This window comes from Hirundo rustica, chromosome 17 (genome assembly GCF_015227805.2).
Source record: "Hirundo rustica isolate bHirRus1 chromosome 17, bHirRus1.pri.v3, whole genome shotgun sequence".
NCBI classification, from domain to species: domain Eukaryota; kingdom Metazoa; phylum Chordata; class Aves; order Passeriformes; family Hirundinidae; genus Hirundo; species Hirundo rustica.
In genome coordinates this window covers 3,290,167-3,315,875 of record NC_053466.1, presented here as the reverse complement: position 1 = coordinate 3,315,875, position 25,709 = coordinate 3,290,167, and the positions used below count along the sequence as shown (strand labels likewise).

At 39.8% G+C, this 25,709-nt stretch overlaps 2 protein-coding genes across 7 annotated transcripts in view; one reads left to right on the top strand and one right to left on the bottom strand.

Annotated features, from left to right (window-relative positions):
• KNTC1 (kinetochore associated 1) overlaps window positions 1-11,750 on the bottom strand; it is a 31,533-nt gene extending 19,783 nt beyond the window's left edge. The window contains exons 1-27 of one of the 5 annotated variants that reach the window (XM_040080628.2): window positions 11,612-11,750; window positions 10,928-11,059; window positions 10,702-10,822; window positions 10,203-10,318; window positions 9,831-9,903; window positions 9,229-9,306; window positions 9,058-9,092; window positions 8,712-8,822; window positions 7,765-7,858; window positions 7,383-7,435; window positions 7,006-7,118; window positions 6,592-6,646; window positions 5,846-5,944; window positions 5,432-5,475; window positions 5,264-5,329; window positions 5,099-5,174; window positions 4,797-4,922; window positions 4,614-4,703; window positions 4,010-4,075; window positions 3,564-3,625; window positions 3,058-3,169; window positions 2,198-2,341; window positions 1,911-1,967; window positions 1,727-1,828; window positions 1,373-1,489; window positions 778-921; window positions 413-511 (exon numbers count right to left, since the gene is read on the bottom strand). In XM_040080628.2, coding sequence (XP_039936562.1) covers window positions 413-511; window positions 778-921; window positions 1,373-1,489; window positions 1,727-1,828; window positions 1,911-1,967; window positions 2,198-2,341; window positions 3,058-3,169; window positions 3,564-3,625; window positions 4,010-4,075; window positions 4,614-4,703; window positions 4,797-4,922; window positions 5,099-5,174; window positions 5,264-5,329; window positions 5,432-5,475; window positions 5,846-5,944; window positions 6,592-6,646; window positions 7,006-7,118; window positions 7,383-7,435; window positions 7,765-7,858; window positions 8,712-8,822; window positions 9,058-9,092; window positions 9,229-9,306; window positions 9,831-9,903; window positions 10,203-10,318; window positions 10,702-10,822; window positions 10,928-11,053 — 2,379 coding nt within the window. In that variant the 5' untranslated portion in view covers window positions 11,054-11,059; window positions 11,612-11,750. Of the gene's footprint in view, window positions 1-412; window positions 512-777; window positions 922-1,372; window positions 1,490-1,726; window positions 1,829-1,910; window positions 1,968-2,197; window positions 2,342-3,057; window positions 3,170-3,563; window positions 3,626-4,009; window positions 4,076-4,613; window positions 4,704-4,796; window positions 4,923-5,098; window positions 5,175-5,263; window positions 5,330-5,431; window positions 5,476-5,845; window positions 5,945-6,591; window positions 6,647-7,005; window positions 7,119-7,382; window positions 7,436-7,764; window positions 7,859-8,711; window positions 8,823-9,057; window positions 9,093-9,228; window positions 9,307-9,830; window positions 9,904-10,202; window positions 10,319-10,701; window positions 10,823-10,927; window positions 11,060-11,568 lie in introns of all 5 variants that reach the window. The other 4 variants (XM_040080630.2, XM_040080629.1, XM_040080631.1 and 1 more) reach the window with 4 other exon arrangements.
• Window positions 11,751-11,797: 47 nt separating this feature from the next.
• On the top strand, window positions 11,798-25,675 carry RSRC2 (arginine and serine rich coiled-coil 2). Of its 2 annotated transcripts, none has more exons than XM_040080824.1 (10): window positions 11,798-11,931; window positions 14,447-14,603; window positions 15,137-15,180; window positions 17,826-18,016; window positions 18,966-19,109; window positions 22,403-22,525; window positions 22,622-22,701; window positions 23,240-23,472; window positions 24,597-24,686; window positions 25,002-25,675. In XM_040080824.1, the coding sequence occupies exons 1-10, from the start codon at window positions 11,926-11,928 to the stop codon at window positions 25,179-25,181; spliced, it is 1,248 nt and encodes a 415-aa protein (XP_039936758.1). In that variant the 5' UTR covers window positions 11,798-11,925; the 3' UTR covers window positions 25,182-25,675. The 2 variants fall into 2 exon arrangements, with proteins under 2 accessions (XP_039936758.1, XP_039936759.1); XM_040080825.1 differs by lacking the exon at window positions 11,798-11,931 and adding an exon at window positions 16,127-16,204 and having other exon boundaries at window positions 14,512-14,603; window positions 17,804-18,016.
• Window positions 25,676-25,709: the final 34 nt, after the last annotated feature.

The following is a 25,709-nucleotide window of genomic DNA, read 5'->3' as shown; positions in this document are numbered from 1 at the left end:
AGCTCACTTTTCCAAATAAGGTTCAAAGAAGTCCCCTGAAGTATTGTTCACGTGTGACTGAGCCCTCTAGGCAAGTATTTTGTCTCCTTGCCCAATCTGCACCTGCATAAAGGGCATTTGTTGTCATCATGTGACGTGTGAAGTTCAGTTAGAAAATGCTTGCCGTCATTTATGGCACTGTGATCCAATACTTATTAAAAAATGGGGGAGTTTTCCGTGTGGTGACATCACAGCTACAATTATATCCTCAAAAAATATCACAGGGGAGATGACTAAAACAGAATAAGAAGACAACACTATTTTCTCCTCGTAGCACCCATTAAAAATGTCCTCAGAGGATTATGTGAAAGTCACGTTTTGCTCTGAACTGATGCGTTGGAGTCACTTGATGCCTCTCATCAAACATACTTACATCTGTGTCAGAGATGCAGCCAATGACAGCCACTGCCTTGGCCTCCCAGGCAGTTTCAAACACTGAAATAGATCGTGTCCTGCAACGCTCCAGCAAATCCTGTGTGTTTGGAAAAGGTGATTGGAACACTTGAAATCAGAAAAGACAGGAGTATCTTAAAACAGGAACAAAAATGTAAAGTTTTCTGGGCATTAAGGGATTGTTTCATAACTAAAATAGTATTAATTAAGTTAATTGACAGCAATAGATAGGATTAATCTAAAAGCTGGGCCTAAAATTCAGCTGTCAATTCAAATGTTCATTAGACTTGTTTCTGCTTCCTAATGCTGAAATAGCTTTCTTCAAAAGGAAGAAAATATTGATACCTTGACATACTGCAGAAACAGCTCATCTTTTTGTAGGTTGTGTTCACACAGGTAGGGTTTTATAAACTTCTCCAAAATTGATGGGACGAGCTCTGGTGCCAAAATTTTATCCAGCATGCGGAACACAATGGTGGCTGCATTTTCCTGGGCAGCAAGTGGGAAAAGCTCGTGTTAGAACATCACACGTGTCAGTGCAAGGCCATTTACATCTCTGATACAGAATCCAACACCCAGAGGCCACTGAAATCAGCTGAAAGATTTCCAGAGCAGGAATCCCTCTTTGGCTCAAATAAACCTTTTAATTTACAAAGCTTTTCTTGTTCACTTGTACCCTTGTTCCACAGTGGATGATCTGTAATGACTTGCAAACCATGGAGTTTGAGCCACACCTTCTCACAGTGTCTTATATTTATAATCTGAGTTGAAAGAAAATTTGTAACACAACTTATCAAAGAGTCTCAGCAGCTTATGAGTGGAAATTTAACCAACATCCATCAGGATTCCTCTTTTGTCTGATTTTAAATTACACGCTGGAAGATTCTTCTCTTTTTCAGAAGAAACTGAAATGCACTTTTTCAAGTGTCTGCAGGGTTACCTTTTCAAAATCGCAGAATGCCAGCCTGCAGTTGTATTTTCGGTACAGATTTCTCAATTCTTGTAAATCATTTACCAGCTTCTTTAACCTCTGTATCTCTTCACAGTCGCCACACCTCTGAAACAGCGTCGAGAGGTGAAATGTTAGGGGACAAAACCACTAAGAGGCAGTCATCAACTTCTTTAAAATCTTTAAACGCAAAAAAAATTAGAACTTGGTTCTTTCCTTTCATGGAATTAAGTCAATCTTCACCAAAACCAACAGTGAGCTATTTATCATCCACTCCAGCTCTAGCACACAGCATCTGTTTGAAGTCTCTCAGCAGCGAGTTCTTGTATTTGTTACATTTCTTACCAAAGGAGTCCACTTGCCAAAAGCTGTCACTCCCAGTTCACCTTGATTTTTACTTGTAAAAAAAACCTCTGCCACTTGGAGTCCGTTTTCAGGCCAGTTTACCTGTCCAAAATAATTGGTATTAGCAAACTGTATTATACATCTAGAAATACAAGATATGCTGAGTCTCTGCAGTGTGATTTACCTTGTCAGTTAATTCAAGGTTTCGAGCAGCTTGCTCCAGCCAATTTGCTAATATTTTCTGGAAAAAAAACCAAACAGTTACAAGTAGAGTTATGCTATCTAACAAAGCAAAATTTGCCATTAGAAACTCCTTTCAAAAAGAAATCATTTCAAATATAAACGCTAGGGAAAAGAATCCATTTCAAGGACAGAGGAACAAGCTCCTGACATTCAGAAGTCTGGAGGTCTGACAGTAAAATCATCTCAGTCTGAGAAAATGACATTTTACAGTTCTTAAGTCAGTCTCACCTGTCCGTCTGGCACAACCCTCCTTGAGAAGGGGATCACAAAATTTTGAAGCCACACACAAAGTTCTTTCAAAGGAGCAGTGAAATGGATGGCATTGAGCAAATCCTTCAGCATTTTCTCATCAAAGCTGCTTTCAAAATCAGCCTAAAATATGAAACCAGAACAATTACAGCCCCATGGATATGTTCATCTGATACTCCCTACAGCTGTTTCACTAATAGGAAGAACCAGTAAATTTCACAAATACAGAGATAATCTCAGTAGTCATAGACAGAAAAGCAATAAATAGCTCTGTTCAGTAGAACTAGAGCTCAGTCTTCTTAAAAAAAGATCTGATTGAAGGGATTTCTTTACAAATCACTGTTCTATTACTTTCAGACTTGTTCTATAGTTCTGTCTTGTTGAGAAAACAACAGGCAAGGAACTGAAAGTCCTGCACTAAAAAACAAAGTAACAGCACACATGCACTATTTTAAATGTGTCATTCAGAGTAAAGAGTCTGTGTGATAATTTTAAAGGATTTTTAAGGTAGACAGCAAATGCCCACTTGAGAATTCTGAGAGCTGTGCTTGCAAGAAAGTGAATGGAAGACTACAAGCACGGCAGAATAAATCAAATTGCCTTGACTTAGAAATATGAATTCTGACATCAGAAATACCAGTTTATTCCTAAATCAATAAGAAGTTCAGCCTCCTAAGCATCCAGGTGAACAGGTAATTAATGTGGTAATTGATGAGATCCTGCCATGGACCTTTGCTTCTCTGAGGAGCTGTTTTGTAACACCCCCTGTGAAATTAGGCTGGAAAACTGGAGAGATTTAACCCCCTCCATAAATCCCAGAGATGTCTGTGCCAGCTCACCTGATGCCTAAGCCAGAGGTACTGTGCACAAGCCAAATTTCCTTCCTCCAGCTGAACAACAATAATCTTGAACACGTCCTCGTTATTCAGGAATTCTGTCCAAGCAATGCCACTGAAAGTGAGAGGGGAAAGAGAAGATTTGTTAAACATCATTATCAAAGGAATTGGGGGGAGAACTCCAAAGCTTTTCTACCTACTGCTGGAGGTTGTAAGAAACAACAGGGATGGGAGTTTGTGTTTGTATAAAATCACAATCCCTCCTATACTACTGAACAACAAAAAAAATCTTTTTAAGTGTTTGTGCAACAGATAATCTGTGTTTTCACAGGATAAGACATCTCTGCATTCTCCCTTCTCCACAGTACAGGATAGGAAACTTCAGGCAGAGAAGGAAGAGCTTGAAGTTTAATGAACCCATATTAAAAAACAAAAAAAATCTTCATTTCAGTGGTACAGGCTCAATCACAATTAATTACATTTCCTTTAAATCTTAAGCAGAAACAAACCTGAATTTCTCTAGTCCAAAAGCTTCACAGAATGTTGTAAGCCTTGCCTGAGCTCTCAATACCTGAATGCAGAGGAGATTTAAGGTTAATATTTGGCTTTACATTGTTACATTACATTGTCAGAGCACTGATTCTCCTTGAAGGCAGATGAGGCCAGTTTACAACAGCACTAAACAAGAAACAAAATGAAACACCTACAAGTACTTTAAGAAAGGGTCTGCCTTAAATTTATGGAGCATCTGCCACTGAACCTTTCAATGACTGAAGGAATGGCTTATTTCTGAATCTGTCATTACTGTGGTTCTCTTTTCATACTATAAAATACCATTTTGTTTAGACTTTTAAAAAATTCAGCAGTTTACAGTTATAATTTGAATTTAGAGTTTGTAAAACTGCACATTGCAATTGTTTATATGGTGCTGCAGATCCAAGGAATTTGTCCTCACCTCAGCTATGGATACAGGAGCCCCATCAGATGGTGGAGCATTGGTTCTATTATCTTTCTTCAAGATCTGAAAAAAAAAAAAGGACATGAAAGGGTTTGGCTGACAGCTCAGAACATGCCAGACAGGACTGTGAGCGCAGTAAAGACATGAGCAGAAGGTCAGGACTTCTGAAGATGGAGGTTTTACAGTGTTAGATTGGATCTAACCTGATCCAGTCTAATCTAGTTGGATTTCTGCATGGATGGAGGATCAGACAGATAATGTGTTATCTCTCTGGTTCTGTTTGATGAGACTAAAACAAAGAAAATAAAAAAGGTGACCTACTTTGAGCTTGAGTTTGCAGATTAATATTTTAAAGGTACTTAAAAAAACTGCTACTGAAAACTAAACCCTGCTTTCTGATGCAAAAATAAAACTGTGAGTTCTTTTTTGTCCTTAAGCAAGGCTGGAACAAGACTTGCTGCTTCTTCCTACATAGGATTTATAATGCCTTTCCTTTTGCCTTTTGGAATGACTGTAACTGGTTTGTGCTCCTCTCAAGTTGTACAGAATGGTAAAATAGAAGTTGAAGAGTAGAAGAAGTAGAAACAAATAAACCCCTTACTCTGACTTTAGCATAATTCAGCATTTCTCGAGTGGTTTCATACAGTGGCCATGGAGCATTGATGCAGTAATTCACAACAAACTGGCTGTCCTGTTTGCATAGGGAAACAACTGCAATCAATTCCAAGATCCTTTGTAATTTGAATTGCTTTGGCAGGGAAAGAGGGTAGAAATAAAAACAAACCTGAATTTTTTGCAAATTTTCCTTGGCTTCATTGCCAAGATCCAGCAAAGCTTCCTGGCCATAACTCCCAAGAGAAGCTGCAGCCAGTTTCTCTAAAATAGTATTTGCTTTTACTTTGTATACAAGCTGTTTGAAAAAAAATAATACAATTATGGTGAGTTGTTTTATAAGGTAACATCCCATTGCCTCGGTAATATTTATAATATTTTTAATATTTTCTGTTGGAGTATAGGGCAAGAACCTTACTCATCATCTCAGTTATTAAACTCAAATGTGTTTATTATCATGAATGAACAACTCACCTCAACATCCAGCCCAAACTGAATAGCAAAATTCTCTGCTTCAGTGAATTTGTGTTTGTGCAGTAAACGACTTAGTCTAGGGATGAAATAAAATAAAGGACTTCAATGTAAGTCCAGATATTAAAAATTTATATAATACAATGGCTTTTCACAGTTTGACAGTACCTGTTTTCTGGCAAGGCTTCAGTTAAACTTCTCATCACCACTATAGAAACTGGCTCTTCAGAGGGCCTGAGGATGAGAGGGATGTATGTGAATTTATCAGCTCTACGTGGAAATAATTTGCCTTTTTTATATAATAATGAGCTAGTTACAAACAAAACGTTATCTTACATCTGATGCTTTTCATGAATTCCTTCCAAGAAGTATATTGTATCCTGTAGCGTGCAATGACAGAAAAACCATCAGGTGAAACAAAAGAAATTCCAAATAAATCCAGAGCATCTTTTCTATGCTAAGAGAACTTAAAAAAACTTCCCTCAGTTTTTAGCTGGAACAACTGGCAGTGCTATTAAATAGCGCAAGAGACCTCAGACTAAATTTAAATTGTTCAGTTTGCTTCATAATAGGCTATTTTTCTCTGTCCTTTGGGGACATCACTTCATCTTTCTTTGTATGGTTCCTGCACAGTTTCTAGCAGAAATTGGTTCAATCCTAACAAGAATAACACAGTGCCCTCTTTCATATTTACACATATTAAGACAACTATATTTCTTCAAAGAGCAAAAAGAAATCATCAAAACCTACTGCGCAAATGCCACTTTGAACAAGGGAAGAAACAAGAGACACTTCCAGAGAATAGAGCTGTTGCATAGTGGGCAATGCAAAAACCATTAGGCTTCTCATCTGTAAAAAAACAAAAGGGAGAGAACAAAGCCAGAATTACGTTTTTCTCTTACACTAGTGAGAGATTGATATTTGCAGAATCATTTCTGAGTTCTTATGGAATTATTTGTAGGACTTCTAATGGAATGCAGATCTCCAGTTTGAGGAAGTTTAATGAAGCTTCAGGTGTTGCCTCCCTCTCTCTCTCTCCAGGCCTATTATATATAATTCAACAGGTTTAATCTAATTTTTAACATTGCATGATGATCATCCTATTTTATTTCAGTTGACTGCACTGACTGTACCTGGGGGCAGATGCTGAAGGCAGCAGAGAGATTGTTCTAAAGAAATCTGTGAAGGGGTGTAAGATAGTAAATTTTGCTGCTCTTCCTTGTCTGCCTACCTTGAAAAACCAAACAAATAAACCCCAAACCATCCATAAAAACCATCCCCAGCCAGGGACAGCCTGGTCACCACCACAGGAATCCCAGCAGCTCTCACTTGCTAGACCCTGAGAAGTAGATGGCCACATCTCGGTTTGGACTTTAGGCTCCTCAGAATTCTCTGTGCCCCAAATTTTGCCACCTCCATCCCTCTCCCTCTTTTTTCCCCCATGAGCAATTGCAAAATCCCAATTAAGGAACAGAACAGAGATAAGGAGCTGATACCTGTTTGTCATCTGGCATTGTCATCACAATCAGTTTCACATTGGCAAGCCCTTGCCTAATGAATTAGAAAGAGATAAAAGAAAGCAAAATTTGCTGCATGACTCTTAGGTTAAAACTGAAATATTCTTGCTTCTGTGTTTTAGAAAATTTTGCATTCCATGACAACAAATACATTTAAAAGTCCATTTATATTTATATTTTATTATATAGCTGTACAGTTTCTGGCACTTTCTCACACTTTTGAGCAGCAGTTGCACTTTTTCCACACATTCTGTTTAATCTTAATTTTTAAGGAAAGGGATTTCTAACGAGGTTTGCACCAGCGCCTGGGCCAAAATAATGATATTTCATAGAAATCACAGCACCAGAACAACTTCTCACTTCTCAGGATTGGTGCTGTAACACTTCACTTACCACGTGACTTGAGAGGAATCTGACTCAGTGGTGAGAAGAAATTCTTCAATATGTATTAAAGGCCAATCCCAAATTAGAGTGAGAGAATAAATATCCCACGTGCTCAGGATGTTCTGGATTAAAAAAAAAAAAAATCAGAAATTATTTCATGTTTTCCTCATAGAAGACAGTTTTTGAGCAAAAGATTACATTTTGTGGTTTAAATAATGAATAGGAGTAGAATTAAAAAAACCCCACAACACAGCAAGATCAAGATGCTCTTGATATAAAATAAGCACCTTCATTTTACAGAAATGTCACTTTAAACCTTAAAAAATGTTTATAAGCTGGTTCAAAAACATTGCAAAGTGAAGATTAAACCAAATCATTACCCATACCTCTGTATCCAAAACAAACAGCTGATTGTCAAGGACTTGAAGTTTTGCAGCACCTAAAAAATATTAATAGTCACATAAATTCATTGTTTTTCTTGAGGTATGTATCAGAAGCAAAAACATATTCAAACACACAACCAAGTGTTGGGGACCTCGTGGTTTAACCACATGGAATTTCCTAGGACTGTGCAAAGTTTAGCTAAAAGGGAATTGTGGTTTATGTAAGTTAAACTGCAATTTTGAACATTTTGGCTGCACCTTTACAAAAATGCTCTGTTTTGGACACGCGAATTTATCAAAAACAATGAAATAACAGAAAATTAGTACGTTCTGCAATTAAATGTGAAATCCACACTTGTCTACAAAAAGAGGAAACCTTCTTTACCTTGGATCAGACTTGAATCAGCAAAACTTTGAGCAGACACCAGGGCATTGCTGGGGTCCACCTCCCATTTGGAGAGCACATAATCACCTCTACCCTGTGAGGAGAGGCAAAGTAAAATGGGGTTAGACAGGAGATATTTGACCACTGACACTTCTGCTTCTACAGTTGATCTTTAACTTGGAAAGCTGCAAAACTAATTTTAACTTTATTCCTCTCCTGATGGTCAGAAAAATACATTGATTTCTTTATTTTTAATTTAACCTTTCCCCTTCTTCTTTCACCTTTGATACGGTGATTGTTACACCCAGCAGTTTTTGGCTCTTTGAAAAACAGTATTTCAAAATATCCACTTTCCATTCTCATAGAACATAAAAGCTGAATAAAATTACACTGGACCCACTGAGGAAAATCCCATTGAATTCAACAGGCTTCAAAAAATAAACTCAGAGAACTTGTTTGAAGTCCCAAATTACATTGCAAAGCATGTCTGCATTTTAATTTCTTTATTAGTTCCTGTACTTAATTCAGGCTTAAAAGCTATGTTGAATTAGACCTCGTTCTTTTTAGCAGGCCCTGTTGAATGAGAACCTGATTTGGAAGATTCTTGCTAGCTCTGGTGTTGTCTGTGAGCTCAAGGATAGTATGTACAAACAATCCAGCCTGCAGAGACCAGGAACTGGTGATTTACTAAACTCAGGGTGAAAAGATTTTCCCTTCATCCATCACAACAAAGTGATTTTGGAAATGACAGCAGCTATTTCCTTATGAGAAAAGCTGCACAAGCGACAACCTTTAAATTAACAGCGAAGGAAACGAAAGGCAGAACAGGGCAAAAAAGCTGATGAGCTTCTTTTTCAAGCGGCTGGAGAGAAATTGTGCTGCAGAACCGAAAATGCCATTGCTGAGCAGATAAAATGATGTGTTATGATCACGTTCTTCGTGCTTACCCCGATTATCAAATGGATTTTGTTCACTGAGTTGCTGACCACAAAATCCCGACAACCCAGGCTGTGATGCTCTCCCGTGGCAATGAAAGCTGTCTTTATCTGTCCTTGTAACTTGTGGGGTGGGAGAGGAAGGGGATGTCAACAACAGGGGGAGAAAAAGAGTTGTTTATAGAACAAGCAGAAAAAATCTCTGCTCATTTCTAAACGTGCAAAAAAAAAGTAACAATCAAAGCAAAGAGGTGGAATAATGAACTGGTAAAAAAAAATCAGTGGAATGTAGAGAGCAAAGTTTGGTTACAAACTCTGCACTTTCAACAGTTTTATCAGTTTTGCAGGTGTTTCTTACTTGCTTTGCTGTAGTCATGTCCGTCTTCTCAATTGCTAAATATTAAAAAAAAAAAATATAAAATCAGTGTTAAATAAACTTTTTCAAAATTTTAGAATGGCACAGAAGAAGGTTTTGAGTGCAGGTCTCCCTGTTCCAGTGAAATCCCAAGGGGTTTGTAGCTTATCCTACCTTCCTGTGTTTTACCAAGCGGGACACACATAATGCAGAAACATCCATTGCTTGTGAGAATAAACATGTGATAAACACCTAAAAAAAACCCAACAGAAATATTTCAAACTGAAGTATTCAACAGCAAGTAGAGAGAAGATTTGCTTATAAAAAGGACAGTGAAATAACTGACCCGAAAAAATCATCTGACCAAGAGTATTTCAAACAAAAAATTTGCCATTTCCAACTTGGAGCAGAATAATATATTCTATTCAGCTGGAGCCCTGCTCAGTCACAATAGAATTATATTATGGAACAGAACTACTGAAGTCTGACAGAAGAAGAGAGAAGGAATTCTTCCTTTTTAGGCATTTTCATATGTTTAGCAGAGTCTCAAAAGAAAGAGGTATTGAGTTCTGAATGTTTGTTTCCTATGGCATTTGTGAAATAATTAATGAGATAAAGAATCTTAGACTACTTTGCATTGTGCACATAAAATTCAGTTTTCTTTATGCTTTTCTGTATTACTTATTTTGTAACCTCTTTCCCTGAGTGCTATTAAAGGGGAACAAAATTACAAAAATTCAGACAAAGGGGGAGGAAAAAACCCATCCAGTTCTTACCTGCATCTGCATTATCTTTAACAAAAAAGAGATTTAAGTAAGTCTTTTCACTTGTAGATTGTTCAGCCAAAACCTGAAATAGAAACAGCATAAAGAATATTATTCTTTCACACACAGAAAAATATTGATTATCAGTTCAAACTTTAAACTTTATTTTTCATGAAGGTTCTTGTTTATGCATGCCATTCCTAAACAGATTTTCCTTATTCATTACTCATGGGAACAGAAGTGCCCATTTCTCTGTTTGGTTAGAATACGTGGTCAAAAACACAAGGCTGTTTAAACTTTGGTATTTGGAAGAATGATTAAAAAAAACCTCTCAATAAAGTCTGAGAAAAAGTGGTTCTCAGCAAAATTAAGTAGAAAAGTTACCTTTGTTAGCAAGGTTTGTTTTGACGGGATGTGGATAAGATGCAAACTGCCACTTCTCTCGCCAACCACAAGGAATTGTTTGTCTTGACACATGCCCACGACATCCACGTTAGTATCTGAAAAGTTGATGGCAAAATGTCAGATATTAAGAAGCGTGGGGAGTTTTATGAATAAATATTAACACAAGAACTGGACAATACAGTGTCCCAGATTTCTTCGAAAAAAGTGATTCTAATGAAATGAAATACAGGAAGAGGCCTAGAGGGAGTGGTTTCAGTATTCCTGTTTCAGTAAAAATTTAGAAAAGGTTCTAATTAAATTGTACTGAAATATTTAATTGTGTTCAGATGCCAAAATTGCTCTTCATTACTTAGGTACTTGTTATAAAGCTTTCCTTTACAGGCTGGTCAGACACTTGCTATGTACTCCTGTACAAACCTAGGTATTTTAAAAGCCAGTTTTCCCTTGCCAAGTGGAATTCCAAAGGAAAAACACTCACCAAACTGAATGTGCATCAGCAGAGACAGCCCAGTGCTGTCCAGAAGTGCCACAGATCTGTCCACAACAATGATGCTGCCATCCCTGGAGCTGCATGCATGGAGCTGGGGGTTCACAGAGACCTGGGAAGGAGAAGGTTGTTTCACACAGGAACACTTCAGGAAACACGACAAAGAAGCCCAGGTTATTATTAAGAAAGACAAAAACACAGCTTTGATGGGTTGTACCTTCTCTGAAGATGTGATTTGCAGCAGTGAATCCACCTGGTACAAGGCGGTGCCACACTCCTGTCCCAACCCCACAGGGAGCTGCCCGGTGTCATCGTTCAGCAGGAGCTCGACATCGTTCCACATCTTTGCCTTGGATAAAATAAACATTTCAGGAACATCTTGTAGAGCAGACAGCTCTAAAAAGTTACACGCTCACAGACAAGTTACTGGTTTGATTACTGTATGGGGACACCGTGCCAGGAGGAAGGGCTGTACAAGAAGCCTCGGAAGGATAAACAGCGTGTTTAAAACCAAGTGAGCCAGTGTAGATCTCGGCCTGGATGAAGGCAGCTGGGAGGAACAGATTTCACCAACTAAATTCACTGTCAGTGTCCTCATCATGCTGCGAACATCCCCTGCTCGCAGGGACACCGATGCCCTGCCCTCAGGGAACCAATGCCCCTGGCAGGGGTGACGAACCCTGCTCACAGGGACCCCCATCGCTCCCTGCGGCTGGTGACATCCCTATTTCCAGAGGGAGCCCTGCCCACACGGTCCCCCCGATCCCCTCACCGGTGACACTCCCGCGCCCTCGGGGTCCCCCCGATCCCCTCACCGGTGACACTCCCGCGCCCTCGGGGTCCCCCCGGTCCCCTCACCGGTGACACTCCCGTGCCCTCGGGGTCCCCCCGATCCCCTCACCGGTGACACTCCCGTGCCCTCGGGGTCCCGGCTCCCCTGACCGCGCCCCTTCACCGCTGCTGGGTTTCAATTTGGCGGGAGCCGGGACAGGCTCAACGGGTCGCGACGGCGGCCAAACCTCCTCGAAGGCGAACGCGCCACCCCGCCCCACAATGCACCGCGCTCCCCCGCGCTCCCCCCCCAGCGCCACATCCGGGCACCCGCAGTGAGGGCGGGCGGGGCCGTGCGCGATCGCTGTGGCCGCGCAGCCGAGGGAGGTCGAGTCCTGCGAGGACGTTGCTGAGGGGCGGCGGCGGCGGCCCGGGCGCTCGGTGATGGCGGTGAGCGGCGGTCGCTGCCGGGGTTTTGGGGCGGGAGTGGCGGGGAAGGAGCTGGGGGGGGGCAGAGCCGGGGAGGGCCGGGTCGGGAGCCGTGTGCGCGGAGGCACAAAATGGCGCCCGCCGCGCCTTGGGCTGCGGCGCCATGATGGGCTCGGGGAGGGACGGCCGCGCTGCTCCCACCGCCTCAATCTCCGTCTCCAGAAGTTTCTGTTCCGTTCCTCGGGGCTTGGAGAGAGGAGAAGACTCTCTGGGACTGAGCCCTGGTGGTTCCATGGCTTTGGGGAGAAGTGCTGTGGTTATACTGGCGTTTCTCATGGGAACTGTGGGGCGAAGCTTGCATGTGAGGGGAGCGACCTGGTGCTGTGCCATGTTAAATTTTCGTTTCTGTGCTTTTCTTCGCCCTCTTCGTTTGTGTTTGGTCACAGGCTTCTTTGCATTCAATTAACTCACTCCCATCCTGCTTTTTATGGTTAATGTCGATGGGAAGCGCCTCTGCTGTAGCTACCGCTGCCCCTCATCTTCAAGCAGGGTCTAAATGTAGCTTTATTTTCCCGGAAAAAAATCTGTGATCTGGTAGTGTGCAAAGGTATTTTCGCCTCTAATTGGTTTGAAGAATCAGTAAGAGTTATCAGAGACTTAACTTGATGTGGTTAATTTTTTTCTAAAGTCGTTAAATAGTTATGAGTGTAAAAAAATCCTCCAAAATAAAAAAAAACCAAACAAACAGGGCTTGAAAGTGATAAAACTTTTTTTTAAACTGACTTGAAGCATTTTGCAGTGTCTAATCTGTTAAAGTTGTTGTCTTGAAAGTTTGATCAGTGGTGAAAGAGAACAGGGGGACTGTAAACTTCTGGAGAAAATGAATTCTTTAAAAAGTTATTTATTTATGTTCTATAACTTAACCCTGATAAGAATAAGATACATTTTTCTGTAAAAGGACTTCGATTATTTCCTTTGGGTTTGCATTTAGATTAAAGATACTGCTACTATATTTAGAGATTCCTCTAAAAGTGTCGGTGAGGGGCTTATTCAAGGTAACACTGAGCCTGTGGCCAGTCTGAGAGCTGAGAATAATCTCAGGGAATTCTGTCAGGTTTTTAATTGCTGGGTTTTTTTTTTTTTTTTTTTTTTTTTTTTTTTTTTTTTTTTTTGTAGTGCAGAGATTTCCCTCAGGTGCAGAGCACAAGGGCACTAATGAGCAGCACTGTGTAAATAATGAGATTGGTAGCCTCGGAAAATGTGGCAGTGGGTTCAGTTTCACTTGGAATAGTGCATTTTAAATGCCAGCTAATTAACACTCATAGCTGGTATTCTCACTCTTCTCAAGTAACTTCAAAATGTAAACAGTAGTAGCTGAACTATAAATCCAGATATTTACCTGTACATGTAATGAAGAAAGTCTGCCATTAGCACGTGGTATATTAATGACAATTTGTAATATCTCTTGTGGTTTGAAAAAAAGAAGCTGCTTTGTTTTCAAAGCAATGGGTATAAATGAGCATTTGAGAGGTTTTCCCGTGTCTTGTTCATTTTGCAAACTGTTCTGCCACTTCTCAGCTGGTGGAAAACTGCAGGTTCAAGTCCTCTGCTACATGAAATTGACTTCTTGAATAGCAGTTCTGGGCTAAATGATGTCCTTAGTGACATCTTCTGCAGCCCCACGTTGTCCAGAAGGTTTGATTCTGACTGGCACGGAGGAGATCAGAACAGGAGCAGTGAACCTGTGAAATCATTCATGAGAGCACATTCACCTTCTCAGTGTGTGCTTTCCCTCTCTGTTCCTTTCAGTGCATGGCACACCAGTTGTACTCATTGAGTCACAGAGTATCTTGATTTACGAAATCAGTTTTTGGATTTATTCTTCCTAGATCAAAGTTTAGAAGGAGTGCAGAAAAATGGGATTTTGGAACAGGTGTAAGTGACCCGTGCGTGCTCTCACACGAATACTTTTGCAGAAATACTGTTGAGGTGTTCCCTCATTCCAGAGTGAGCTGTCTAATCCTAACACAATGCACCTGACTACATTTCCCCTCAAAATTCATTCCATGCTTCAGAACACTCTGTGGGTTTTGTGCTGTGCCTCAGTAATGCCCAGATTTGTCAGGTCCCTCAGATCTGTTGGGACAGCATTGACCTCTAGGTAATCCCGGTCGTGGAAATGCTAAAAAGTGATTGATCTGCAAACACCATTTAGAGAAAACTGTGCCTCAGAGTGTGGTGTTGCTGATACCCTCAGAAGTACACGGGAAAAGTAAAGTTTAACGTAGTGAGAAAGCAAAGTGTGAACTTTATATCAGTTTTCTTTATTAGAATCTTGAAAAATCAATCTTCATGCAGTTACACAGTTCACTGTAAGTCTGTAAAACTATTGGCTAAGCATGGGGTGAACAGAACATTGTCTTTACAAAAAAAAAAAAATTAGATGTATCTTCAGACAAAGCATGAGGTAAATTGTTTTTTTCTTGGTTTTCAGTCCTAAGCTTCTGTTTCATAAAAATTCTGTCCTCATGTGTAGGGTAGTGATACGGAACGAGATGGAGTAGTCCCAGAAAAATCCTCTCCAGAAAGAGAGAAGAAAAAGGAACAATCAGATGCCTCCAGTTCTCCCAGAACGTCAAAGCATCATTACTCAAGATCACGCTCACGGTCAAGGGAAAGAAGGCGGAAGTCAGGTATGGTCTCGATGGAAGCAAATTGCTTGTGGAGCTGGAAGAAAATAGAAAAATAGAGAGACTTAGCACTTGTAACTTGTTTGAGCTGGGAAAAAAAGGGATCTGCTGACTTCTGGGGTGTGTCCTAAACATTGAAACTGCTGAGGGGAAAGGTCTTATCAGTGTTGAGAGGATCAGGGAGGGGGACACGGCCAGACCACACAAACAGGAAACTGTCCCATTTTGTTTCATTTTCGTTAGGTGAGTGTAGGCTGGGATGCTTTTGCGTAGTTGTAACAAGAATAAGGTTACCTGGCTGAAGAACATGGTTGGAGTGTGATGTGGGTTAGTTTTTCACTGTCAGAGCTTAAATAAATGCAAAGCACTGGGACTGTCAGCCAGTGTTTGCTCTCTGCAGTGGATACTCAAATAGTGCTCTTTGTTTATTAAATCTTGATATTAAGGGATGGAATAATTGAAAGGAGCTAGAAAGGTTATAGCCAGGTGATCTCCTCTTTATCTTGGTAAATGACAGTAAATGTTTTCTTCTACAGATACCGAAGGAAGAAAACACAGAAGCCGGAGCAGAAGCAAAGAGGTAATTAAAACTTTGTAGCGTTTAGGTAATTGTACATCTTAAAAAGTATCTTGTAGTAATGCACATATGTGTAAACTTATATAAATGACTTTATGGTAAGTACAAGAAATTGAAAATGTTAAGCTTAAAAATGGATATGGCGAGCCTTTCATAGTGAAGCATGATTGCAGCCATCATGTTGACAAGGTAATAGTTATATAGAAAGTGCTTTCAGAAACTAGTAACTTAATTTCTTTCTTTTTTTTTTCTTTTTATTTTTTCTTTTAATTTTTGTGGAAACAGCCAAAAGAGAGAGATCATGTGGAGAAGTAGAATGGTGTTCTTGATCACTTTTACAGAGCTTCCATTATCCAAAAGCCTTGGGTGGCTTTGTTCCTGGCCGGTGTTCAGGGCTGAATAATAGCATACCTGTCTACTTAGGTGTATTAAAAGTAATTTCCCACCGGACTGAGCTCTGTTTATTGCATCCTTTAATTGTAAGGGCTGCCATAGCTTGACAAACAAGCTGAGTCAGCTGGAAATGTGACAGTAGAAGCAAAAAATTCAGAGTGCTGTCTCTTAAAATAAATGAATAAGTGTGTGTGTGGATATATAGGGGAGTGAGAAGAGACAGCATCAATAATGCCTTAAAAATAACTGGCTCACACATCAGAGAAGAGCTGAAACAAGCAAAGCAGGAGCATCGAAAAAGCCATAAAGAAGCTTAAGCTGTGTGGGGCAATAAGCTGGGACAGATAAGGCTCTTTTTAACTTCAAACCCAGGTCAGGAACTTCTTCCCCCATTCCAATGGAAGCTCTGTTAAAAAAAATAAAGAAAAAAAGGGAAAAAAAAAGGCAAAAAAAAAAAAAAAAAAGGAGGAAAGAAAAATCTAGGCGAGTTTTTGTGAAATTGAATAATATATTGTTTAGCTCACATGATAACATTTCTATAATAAATCATACTCAGCGTGCTAATGCGCGAAGAGACTGAACTGAAGACGCTGCAGACTCAGATAGCAAAATTATAAGCCTACTTCATGATAAGGTAACTATTAGTCATTCAAACTCATATTTCCCTTAAAAATATCTTAAATCCGTTATGGGATATAATGGTGGTTTTATTACTAAGTGTGTGTCTGAAAGATGTAATTTAAAAAAAAAAAAATCTAAGACTCTAATAATTAAAAAGCTGTTTAGAATCCTGTCCAGTGCTTTGCCAGGCTGTTGGATCTAATCTTACACAATTTATTTAGCAGCTTTCAAGTTTTTCAGAGTGAACAGATGAGAAATGATCTCCCACAGTAGATGTACTATTGTCATTCATTTGCAAGATTAAGCTCTGTATATAGTAAATGCTGAATATCAGTAATTGTTCTTAGTATGTATGTGAGAACAACTATTTCTATAAATATGTACTCTAAATTAGTGTACAGGTAACCTCAGATGTAACAACTGATTATAAAGGAGCTAAGAATAAAATACTGTGAAGGCAAGAAATTATCTAGTGTTCTTGTTCATTTGAAGAACAATAATCAAATATATTTAGAAATGGATGCATATTAATAAAGAAATAGGCTCGGGCAAGTGGGTATAAACCAATTACAGCATCAGCTCCGGACCTTTGAGAGAGAGTTCTTTTGGAAGAAAAGGTTTTATGATAATAGATTTAGATAAGCAAGAAAACCAAACAACTTTTGAATGATTGGGGTTTATCTAAAAGGAATGTGTCATGATTAGTTTGTGACTTGAGCAGAACATTATTTAAACACAAGACTTAAGTGGGCTAAGCTTTTGTGCTAGTAAGGTTTCAAAACACACTGGATATATTAAGAAAGGGTGCTGATGTCACGACTTAGTCTCTAAGGAAAGCACTGGTAAAAATCAGGCCTGACCTTGCTAAATATTTTTGGCATTGCAGCTATAAAAAGGAATCTTTTTTTTTTTTTTTTTTTTTTTTTAAGAGGCACTGCAGGAAGGAATTGCGGTATAGTGGAGCAGCATATCTATAATTTAAAACTACTGTGGGAAGTCTGAGTGATGCATGTTCGTTTGAAATACTAAAAATGGGGTGTTAGCCATGTAAATTATCACTTTGCTTCGTAAAAACTGTTGGAAGTTACTGAAGAGAGTTTTGCTCTAGAAAATAATTACCTAATGATGACTAGACAATTTTTTTGGTTCTAAAAGCAAAATAGTTTGGCTGGAACTATGTGTGGATTTTAGTAACTTTCTACATGGAAGGCTCAGGCAGATATTAAATAGTCACTGCAACTGTTTATATATATATGCATAATCATGTTCATAAATTGTCAGGTTCTATAAGATAGGTACTTTAGTGCTTGGAATGGAGACAGTAACTGAAAATGACAGTTTTGTTTGTTACAATGCTGTGAGTCTTATATGGAAACACTGTAAAGATACCTGGATGGATACCTTAAAAATCCCTTATAGACAGTGGGAGGAGGGAAAAGGGGGAAAATGCTAGAGTGCTTTTGCAACTTTGGGTAGTTGGTGGCATTAGGTAAAGCAGCCGTGGCTCATGATTGAGTCGCACTCCTAAGGTTACTAATGTTGCATCACAACTTAGCATTTTTATCTTCTGATACCCATACTAACTCTCTTTGTTGCACTATTTTCCTGAAAGAACCAACTTCTTCTTAAAACAGGCAAGAAGACATGAATCCAAAGAGAAGTCCTCCAAGAAGCACAAATCTGAAGACCACAATGACAAAGAGCATTCTTCTGACAAGGGAAGAGATAGCCTAAATTCATCTGAAAATGGTGAAGAGAGGCATAAACGCAAAGAGAGGAAGTCGTCCAGAGGGAGGAGTCATTCCAGATCCAGGTCTCGGGAAAGGTAAGTTGTTAGACGTGATTATTGTGTGAGTTTTCCAAAAGCCATGTTTGGAATCACTGCAGAGTTCTGAAATACAGCTGAGTTCCATTCCTGACCTAGTGGAAAGCATCAGTTTATATTGCATGTTTCAGTTTTCACTGGGTGCATTTGTGGATAGTTTTCTTGCAGATTGGTTCGAAATCAAAGTATAAAATAGCACTAAGACTTTATATAGGGATGTCTCTCATGTTTATAATGGGTATAGAAAATATTAGAGTATTAAATGTACCTTATTGTCAGTGACAGGAGAGCAAATACACCTTACAGTGACATGGCTCTTTACCTGCTAAATCATGAGCTTTCTCAGAGGCAATGCTGGCCCATCCTCCTTGCCTGATAGCCCACCCAGCACGTTCTGAGGGTTGGAAAATTGCCTGGGACAGGCAGGCTGCTGCCAGCAGAACTTCTCCCTTTGTAGCTGAGGGATATGCAACAAACAGGGTAGCAAGGAACAAGCTTTGGCTAATGACAGGCTGAGGGACTGGATGTGACTCACAGGCTGGAACTTGGGCACCTCTTCCCAAAGGTCTTGGAATACCATGGAGAGGAGCAGGGTTGTGTTTCCTTGGATTTAAGACTCCTGCACTAGAATAGTTCAGCTTTGTACTTGTTTTGAGGTGTGCACTTTTAATTAACAGTTAAAAATAGCAGTGTTGATGAGTTTGGTTGTTTACAGAAACCGTGCAGCTCAGTTGTGGCTGGTGGGGGGGGTTGGTTCCTTTCCCATTTCATCCCTTAGACTTACAGCTTAACCTGTTCAAGGCATGAGTATTTCCATGTGTAGTTTGCAGTCTCCCCACCCTGCCTGATGCATTTTTGCCCTGTGGTGACAAACCCGTGTGTAAGTCCTTAAGTACAAACTGCGTTTGAACACAAGAACGTGTGTAAGAATTCGGGGCGTGTGTTTCAGACGTCATCGCAGTAGAAGTCGTGATAGGAAAAAATCCCGATCCCGCAGCAGAGAGAGAAAGCGACGGATCAGATCTCGCTCTAGATCAAGATCTAGACACAGACATAGAAGTAGAAGTAAAAGCAGAACTAGGAGCAGAAGCAGGTAAGTGTTACTTTCCTTACGTGTGGTGATGTTTGGTTGGATGTTCTGTGGTGGGCTGATGTGATGGGTTTGCCAGTTAATGTCTGTTCAGTGCAGTTAAGTGTGTTTGGCTTTTTCACAGCTGTACTGAGAGTGGTTTGGCCTAGACAGCTGAAGCATCTCAAGCTCTTGGCTTTTCATAGTGTGACTTCTTGTTAGCAATAGTATTTAAGTGGGAAGAACTGAAGAATAAAATTCATGTGACCCTTTGCTGTGTTTAAGCAATAGTAGTGTGGCTGGCAGACTGCTGTATTTATCCCTTCAGTTTGTGTACATATAATGAAAGGAAAGTTTAACTGGGAATCACTGGCTGTCAGAGCATATACACATATCAGAAGCTAATTCTGATCAGCTCCATAAAGTTAACTTAATTTTTCTGTCAAGTGGCAGTTGGTGTGGTGTTAAAGTAAATTTTGGTTCAGGTGGATTATTTCTGATATGAATGTACACTTCAGCGTTAGTGATTACCAGCTCCTCTTTGTTAAGTTCAGCTTGAGAATATTTATCACATTATTTTTTCTCCCCAAGTGCTTTGATTTCTCCCTTAATTTCTAGAAGCACTTGATCTAGACACATACTGGCTTGGTCTGGGTCTCTTTGCCAGAGGTGAGATTCCATACCTCACCTGGGATATGCTGGAGTTGCCATTTTCATCACTGAATAGAAGTTAATGTTTTTCAGTACTGATAATGCATACGGTATTTTGGTATAGAGTCTCTATCACCTTTGCATTCTTAATACCCTGTAGGATTTTCTCAATGGTGAAGCTGTAATACAACTTAATGACTGCTACAGATGTTTTGTTGAAAGTAGTTTAAATGAAAATCAGTGTCCCTGCAGAGCTGCAAAAAAGTTTCGACTGTTCCAGTTCTCTTAATAGTGTTTTCACCAGAATATTTTAAATTGTTCTATGACTGGTTATGACTACTCAGCATTACAGTGGAACATTGGAGTCTTAACAGTCACAGTCGTGTAATGCTACAACATCCCTTGTGAAACTGTTCAGAAGACTTACCTTTCTGAAGAAGTAGTTGAATTACGTGGTTTGTGTCATATTTTTGACATGCTCTTTCTACCAAACACTGAGCTGGGGTGAGTAGAGCTGAGTCTGCAGTTGGTACATGTTACTTGCATTTAATGGTATTTAAGCTCCATTTAACACGTTGTGTGAGGCTTCAGCTCCCCATTTTTTTCAGTTACTGTAGATAATGTGCTCTGTTTAAAAGTCACTTCGAACATTGTGTGTAATGGCTTCATGAAAATTTCACATCCCGGAATAGATTTTGGCTTCTGCAGTAGAATTCAAATTACCTGAAGCAGAACATCAAATATGGGAGGAAAAAAAGTAAGGGATAGTCATAGCTTAGGAATTTCTCCAACTGGAAACAGGCCTTGTGGGATGCTGGTGGACATACTGCAAGAATCCTTTTCTTTTAAGTACTGTTTGTATCTCACAAATCTAAGAGAATGGAAGTAAATGAGGCATCAGTCTTTTTTATCTGGAGCTGGAACACTTCATCAAGTTCAGAGCTCAGACAAAGACTGGAAAAGAAAGTGACTTACGGGGCAAATCCTCAAGGCAAACTCTGCACAAGGCAGATGAATGTGATGTGGCAATCTCACCTGTGAAAGGAATTCCCTCATTCCTGACATGTGGTTTTCATGTTACAGTGAGCAGGCTGTGACAGAAGCATTTGTAAATAGCAAAGCTTGACCCTTCCCTTGGTGGTTCTTTGCACAATTTCAAGCTCAGATTTTCAGGTGATCTGTCCTCAGGGGCGTTTAAACCAATCCTGTGGTTTGCCCCTGGCAATTCTTTAGTGGCATGGCTCTGATTAAATGCTGGGTGGAAAACGTGAATCCAGCTGCTTGTTTCAAATGGAAATACTTCAATACAAAAGCTCAAATATTTATTTCCTTGATGTTTACCAGTGCAGTAAAGCATCACAGACCAAAAGACAAGACCAAACAACAATAGTCAGCACGGGAAACATGAAGGTATCTTTGAAACATGCATTACATCTTATCTCAGGAATGCAGATCTGTCACTTCCCAGTGCCTGAATCTGCATCTTGTCATCTTCTCTGAAAAGATAAGTCCTGCCTCCTTTGTATTCTACCAGATTTGTCATGTAAACAAGGATCTTTTTGTAACTTCAGTCTGCATTTCATGATGTTTGTAGGTGCTGCCCAGGTTACAAACAGAAGAAGGAGAATATCTGAATGCCATGGAAAGTGGCTGTTGTCAAGTTAGCTATTATCCCCAGTTAGCTGTTGCCTCAAATTGGTGATAACAACATTTGAGTTAAAAAATTACTGAAACACCTTTGTGCATCTCAATATAGTGGTTATGGCAAATCTGGGAAAAGTGTGAGTGATAACTCCTGAAAATTAAGTTTTGTTGAGCACTTAGAGTGTCAGTGACTTCTTTGTTTGAAACACCAGTGTCAGAGGCCTAAACTTATCTCATGTACTGTAGATATGATGATCGTGGCACAGGGAACTGCTAATAGTATTTTTTATGTGTTTTGAGTAGCTGTTGTTTAGATGGGATTAGATACAGATGTCCTAAGAATGACTCCTGCTTGGAAGGAGATGGGGAGAAGGTTACTGAAGAAGAGTTGAACTGAATGTTTTGGTATTTTGCTTAAAAATATGCTTTAACTGGGTTCTTTTCAAATGGTCAGGCTGCAGGTAATTCATGCTTCAGAGCTCTCTTCCCAAGAGAAACACAAGACAAATCCCATGTTCAGCTTAGGAGACTCCCTCAAAGCACATTTAGGGAAGAGGATGCAGAGGGGAGAGTAACAGTAATTTCCTGAAGTACTATTCCACTTCTTAAATTGAGCCTCTTCAAAATGCTCCTTATTAACATAATTACAGTGCTTTGAGGTCTCTTAGGGCTTTAAAACATTCTTTTAGCTTGATTCATTCAGGTTGTCTCGCAATTTTTACCAGAAATTAGATGATTTTCCCTAGGATTTAGACTCTCCAGAGCAGATCTATTTGTTCTGAATACTGAATATGAGAGGGTAAATGAATCCCCAGGACTGCACATTTTGTTACAGCTGGAAATCTTCAGTTTTAGTTCTGTGTTGTTAGAAGATGACTGTTGTAGTACAAACTCTCTGAAAGCTTTCCTTGAGAGTTCCAAAAGCATAAAGCAAATTTTCAATGCTGTGATCAAATACTTTATGAAATATTAAGCTGCACGTGTACCTTCATTGTTTTAGCAACTGTTAAATTTGGTTACAGAGAGAGAAAGAAAAGAATTGAAAAACCCCGGAGGTTCAGCAGGAGCCACAGCCGGAGTCCGAGCCCTCCACCTTTCCGGGGCCGAAACACAGCTATGGATGCACAGGAAGCCTTAGCCAGAAGGTCAGAAATTGTGGTGATTTTAATGATATGTGACGTGAATAAGCTCCTGATGTTGATTTTGCATGTCTAAATATTTTTATTTTCGTGTACCTCTAGGCTGGAAAGAGCAAAGAAATTGCAAGAACAGAGAGAGAAGGAAATGGTTGAAAAACAGAAGCAACAGGAGATGGCTGCAGGTAGTGCACGTGTACTGGATTCTTTCCTGAGCAATAGTATGGTTGGAAGATAGATAGGCTTATGTTACAGGAGTGTTGCAGTCTTATCCAACAGTTGGGCAGGTTGTCTTTATGTAATTGTTAATAATGAAGACAACGAGAACTAGGAAACGTTTAAAACACCAAAATTAAAAATAAGAAACAAAACCCCAAACAAAAATTATTGGGATTTCTTCTTACTTGCTGAGTGTACAAGAAAACTGTTGGGCTGTTAAATGATTTCATGGTGGCCACTGGGCTGCTGCTTGCTCAGGGGTATTTAGAACCACAAGGTGCGTTAGTTCTACTTCTGGTTCCGTAGTTGAGAAATCACATGTATTTTATCACACATTTATCATCTGTGCGCTTCTGACTCCTATTGAAGGGAAGCGTTTGAGGGCTTTGGCTTTTCTCTTTGGTTCCGGGGCAGGTTTTTTGGTTGGGTTTTGTGTGTGTGTTTGTGTTGGGGTTTTTTGCCAAAGTCTGAAGTTCTTTCTAGCAAGTTCCCTTTGTTCCTCAGCGGCTGCAGCCACGGGAGGCTCTGTCATCAACGTCGCCGCTCTGCTGGCGTCAGGGACACAAGTGACCCCTCAGATCGCCATGGCAGCTCAGATGGCAGCGCTCCAGGCCAAGGCGCTGGCAGAGACTGGCATAGCTGTGCCCAGCTATTACAACCCAGCAGCAGTGAACCCCATGAAATTTGCCGAGCAAGAGAAAAAGCGGAAGATGCTTTGGCAAGGCAAAAAGGAAGGGGTAACGTTGGCTTTTCTTACCTTCATGAATTTGTTAGGGAATGTCTTCGCTCAGTTTAAAGATGCTGATGAGTGTTATTTCCAGCTTTCATATCTCTTAGTAAGTTTTAATATCAGGCTTGAAGTAAAACTTCAGTAAAACTAGGAGTTGGACTTCGATGATCCGTGTGGGTTCCTTCCAACTCAGAATATTTTGAATTTAGGAGTGAAAGGATTAGGACAATTAGTCCTTCAGTGATAAATAGTTGTGACACAAGACTGAAGGAAACTAAATGTCATAGTGCTTAAGAGGTATAGTTGGATTTTAGCGTTACTTTTGTGAGTTTCCCTACAACTTGAAATTAAACATCAAATCCAGATGGCCTCCCTTTTCTGGGAAGGGATGGCTAAGGTGTGGAATGTATAACCTCTCCTGGGACTATAGAGATTTCTCCTGTGGTGGCTGTGTCCTCTCCAATTGCAAATTTCAAAGACACGTCTGTCCACCTTGCTGGTAACTTTCCAGGAGCAGGGTAATGCAATATTTACCCTAACAAAAGTCACAAATACAAATAAAGCCTTCATGCTTCTGTGCTGTGTCAAATGCCTTTGCAGTTAGTGAAGTAAGAAAGGCACCTGTGGAAGTTGCTTTTTCAGAATATTGCTGGATTTGAGTAGAGCTTTTGCCTGCTGATACTGTGGAAAAAATGGCTACTTTAATATTTGTATTTCTGTCTTTTGTTACTCTGGTATAGAAGTGTTTGTTCGGCTTGTTTCCGTCTTGCAGCAGTTACACAACAAGCTCCCTTACCTGTACAGAGTGTTCCATAAGATGTGGAAAACAAACCAGTTTCCATGGCAATGGTGGGAGACAAAAGGGAGGGCAGGAGAGCCCTGAATGCTCTCTGGGCAGTTCTTCCTCAATTGTGCTGTATACTGATTAATTGCAATAAACAAATTCATTTTTCCATCATTTACTTCAAGCTTGAATTCCAGGCAGGCTTCCAGACCTTTGGAAGTGCCAAAGGAAGGGAACATTAGCTGGGTTTGTCTTCAGCACTGCTCCTTTGCTTGATGCTCTGTTGTGCTATCAATGGAATCTTACGTAAAAAGGTGACACATCTTTTTTGTTTTAAATCTGGACAGGATAAATCACAGTCTGCGGAAATATGGGAAAAACTAAACTTTGGAAACAAGGACCAAAATGTCAAATTCAGAAAACTGATGGGCATTAAGGTAAAGAATTCTGAATATGTAATTAAGTTGATTAATTACAGGATAACGATTTCACTTTTTATTTTAGTGTACCTTAACCGGTAAAATTTTAAGTTAACCTGATGTAGTCAAGAGCTTTTAGGTATCAAGTTCAGAAGCAGCATCTAAACTTGAATTTAATTCAAATAGCAGCTGGGTGAAGGCCTCTGTGTTTCTTGAGAAGAGAAAATCTGCACAAGAACGTTGCAGCAATAAACCCAAACGCTTGAATTCTTTCTCTTGTAAGAATCTGTGACCCTCACTTGCCCAGAGCTGATGTTTGTGTTGTGTTTCCAGAGCGAGGATGAAGCTGGCTGCAGTTCCGTGGATGAGGAGAGTTACAAAACACTGAAGCAGCAGGAGGAGGTGTTCAGAAATCTGGATGCACAGTACGAAATGGCGAGATCACAGACTCACACGCAAAGAGGAATGGGATTGGGCTTCACATCTTCCATGCGAGGAATGGATGCAGTTTGAAAAATGGAAAAAAAAAAAATCCTAAACAAAACAAAAAAAAAAGGCTGGTTTTCAAGTTTGGGACTGTGGAAGGTTCTTGTTCACATGTTGGGTCCTTGTTCACCAAAAAGCTAGCATTCTAGCTTGCATGGGTGTTGCATTGACTTTAATTTATTGAAAAATACAATTTTTTTTGTAAATATCAGATTAGTGATACTGGTGTTAGTGTTGTAATCAGGTTATACCCACTTCCATTAAACTTGACAGAACTAGAGGAGGACAGTATTTTTTAGTTAAAAGTTCTACTTTTCAAACCGAGCAGTAATGGGACGAACTCATACATGGATATTTCGTGTCCACTGTCTTGTGTACTTTTGTACTTTAACCTTGTACAGTTATTTTCAATTGAAACATGAAAGAAACATTGTGTAGATGTTATTTAGCGGTCTGGGCCAATAGGCACATAATCCAGTGCAAAAAAACTGGTTAATAATAAAGACATTTTTTTTCTCTAAGGTCATCTAGTAATTTGTCTTTTGGGCCAAGTTC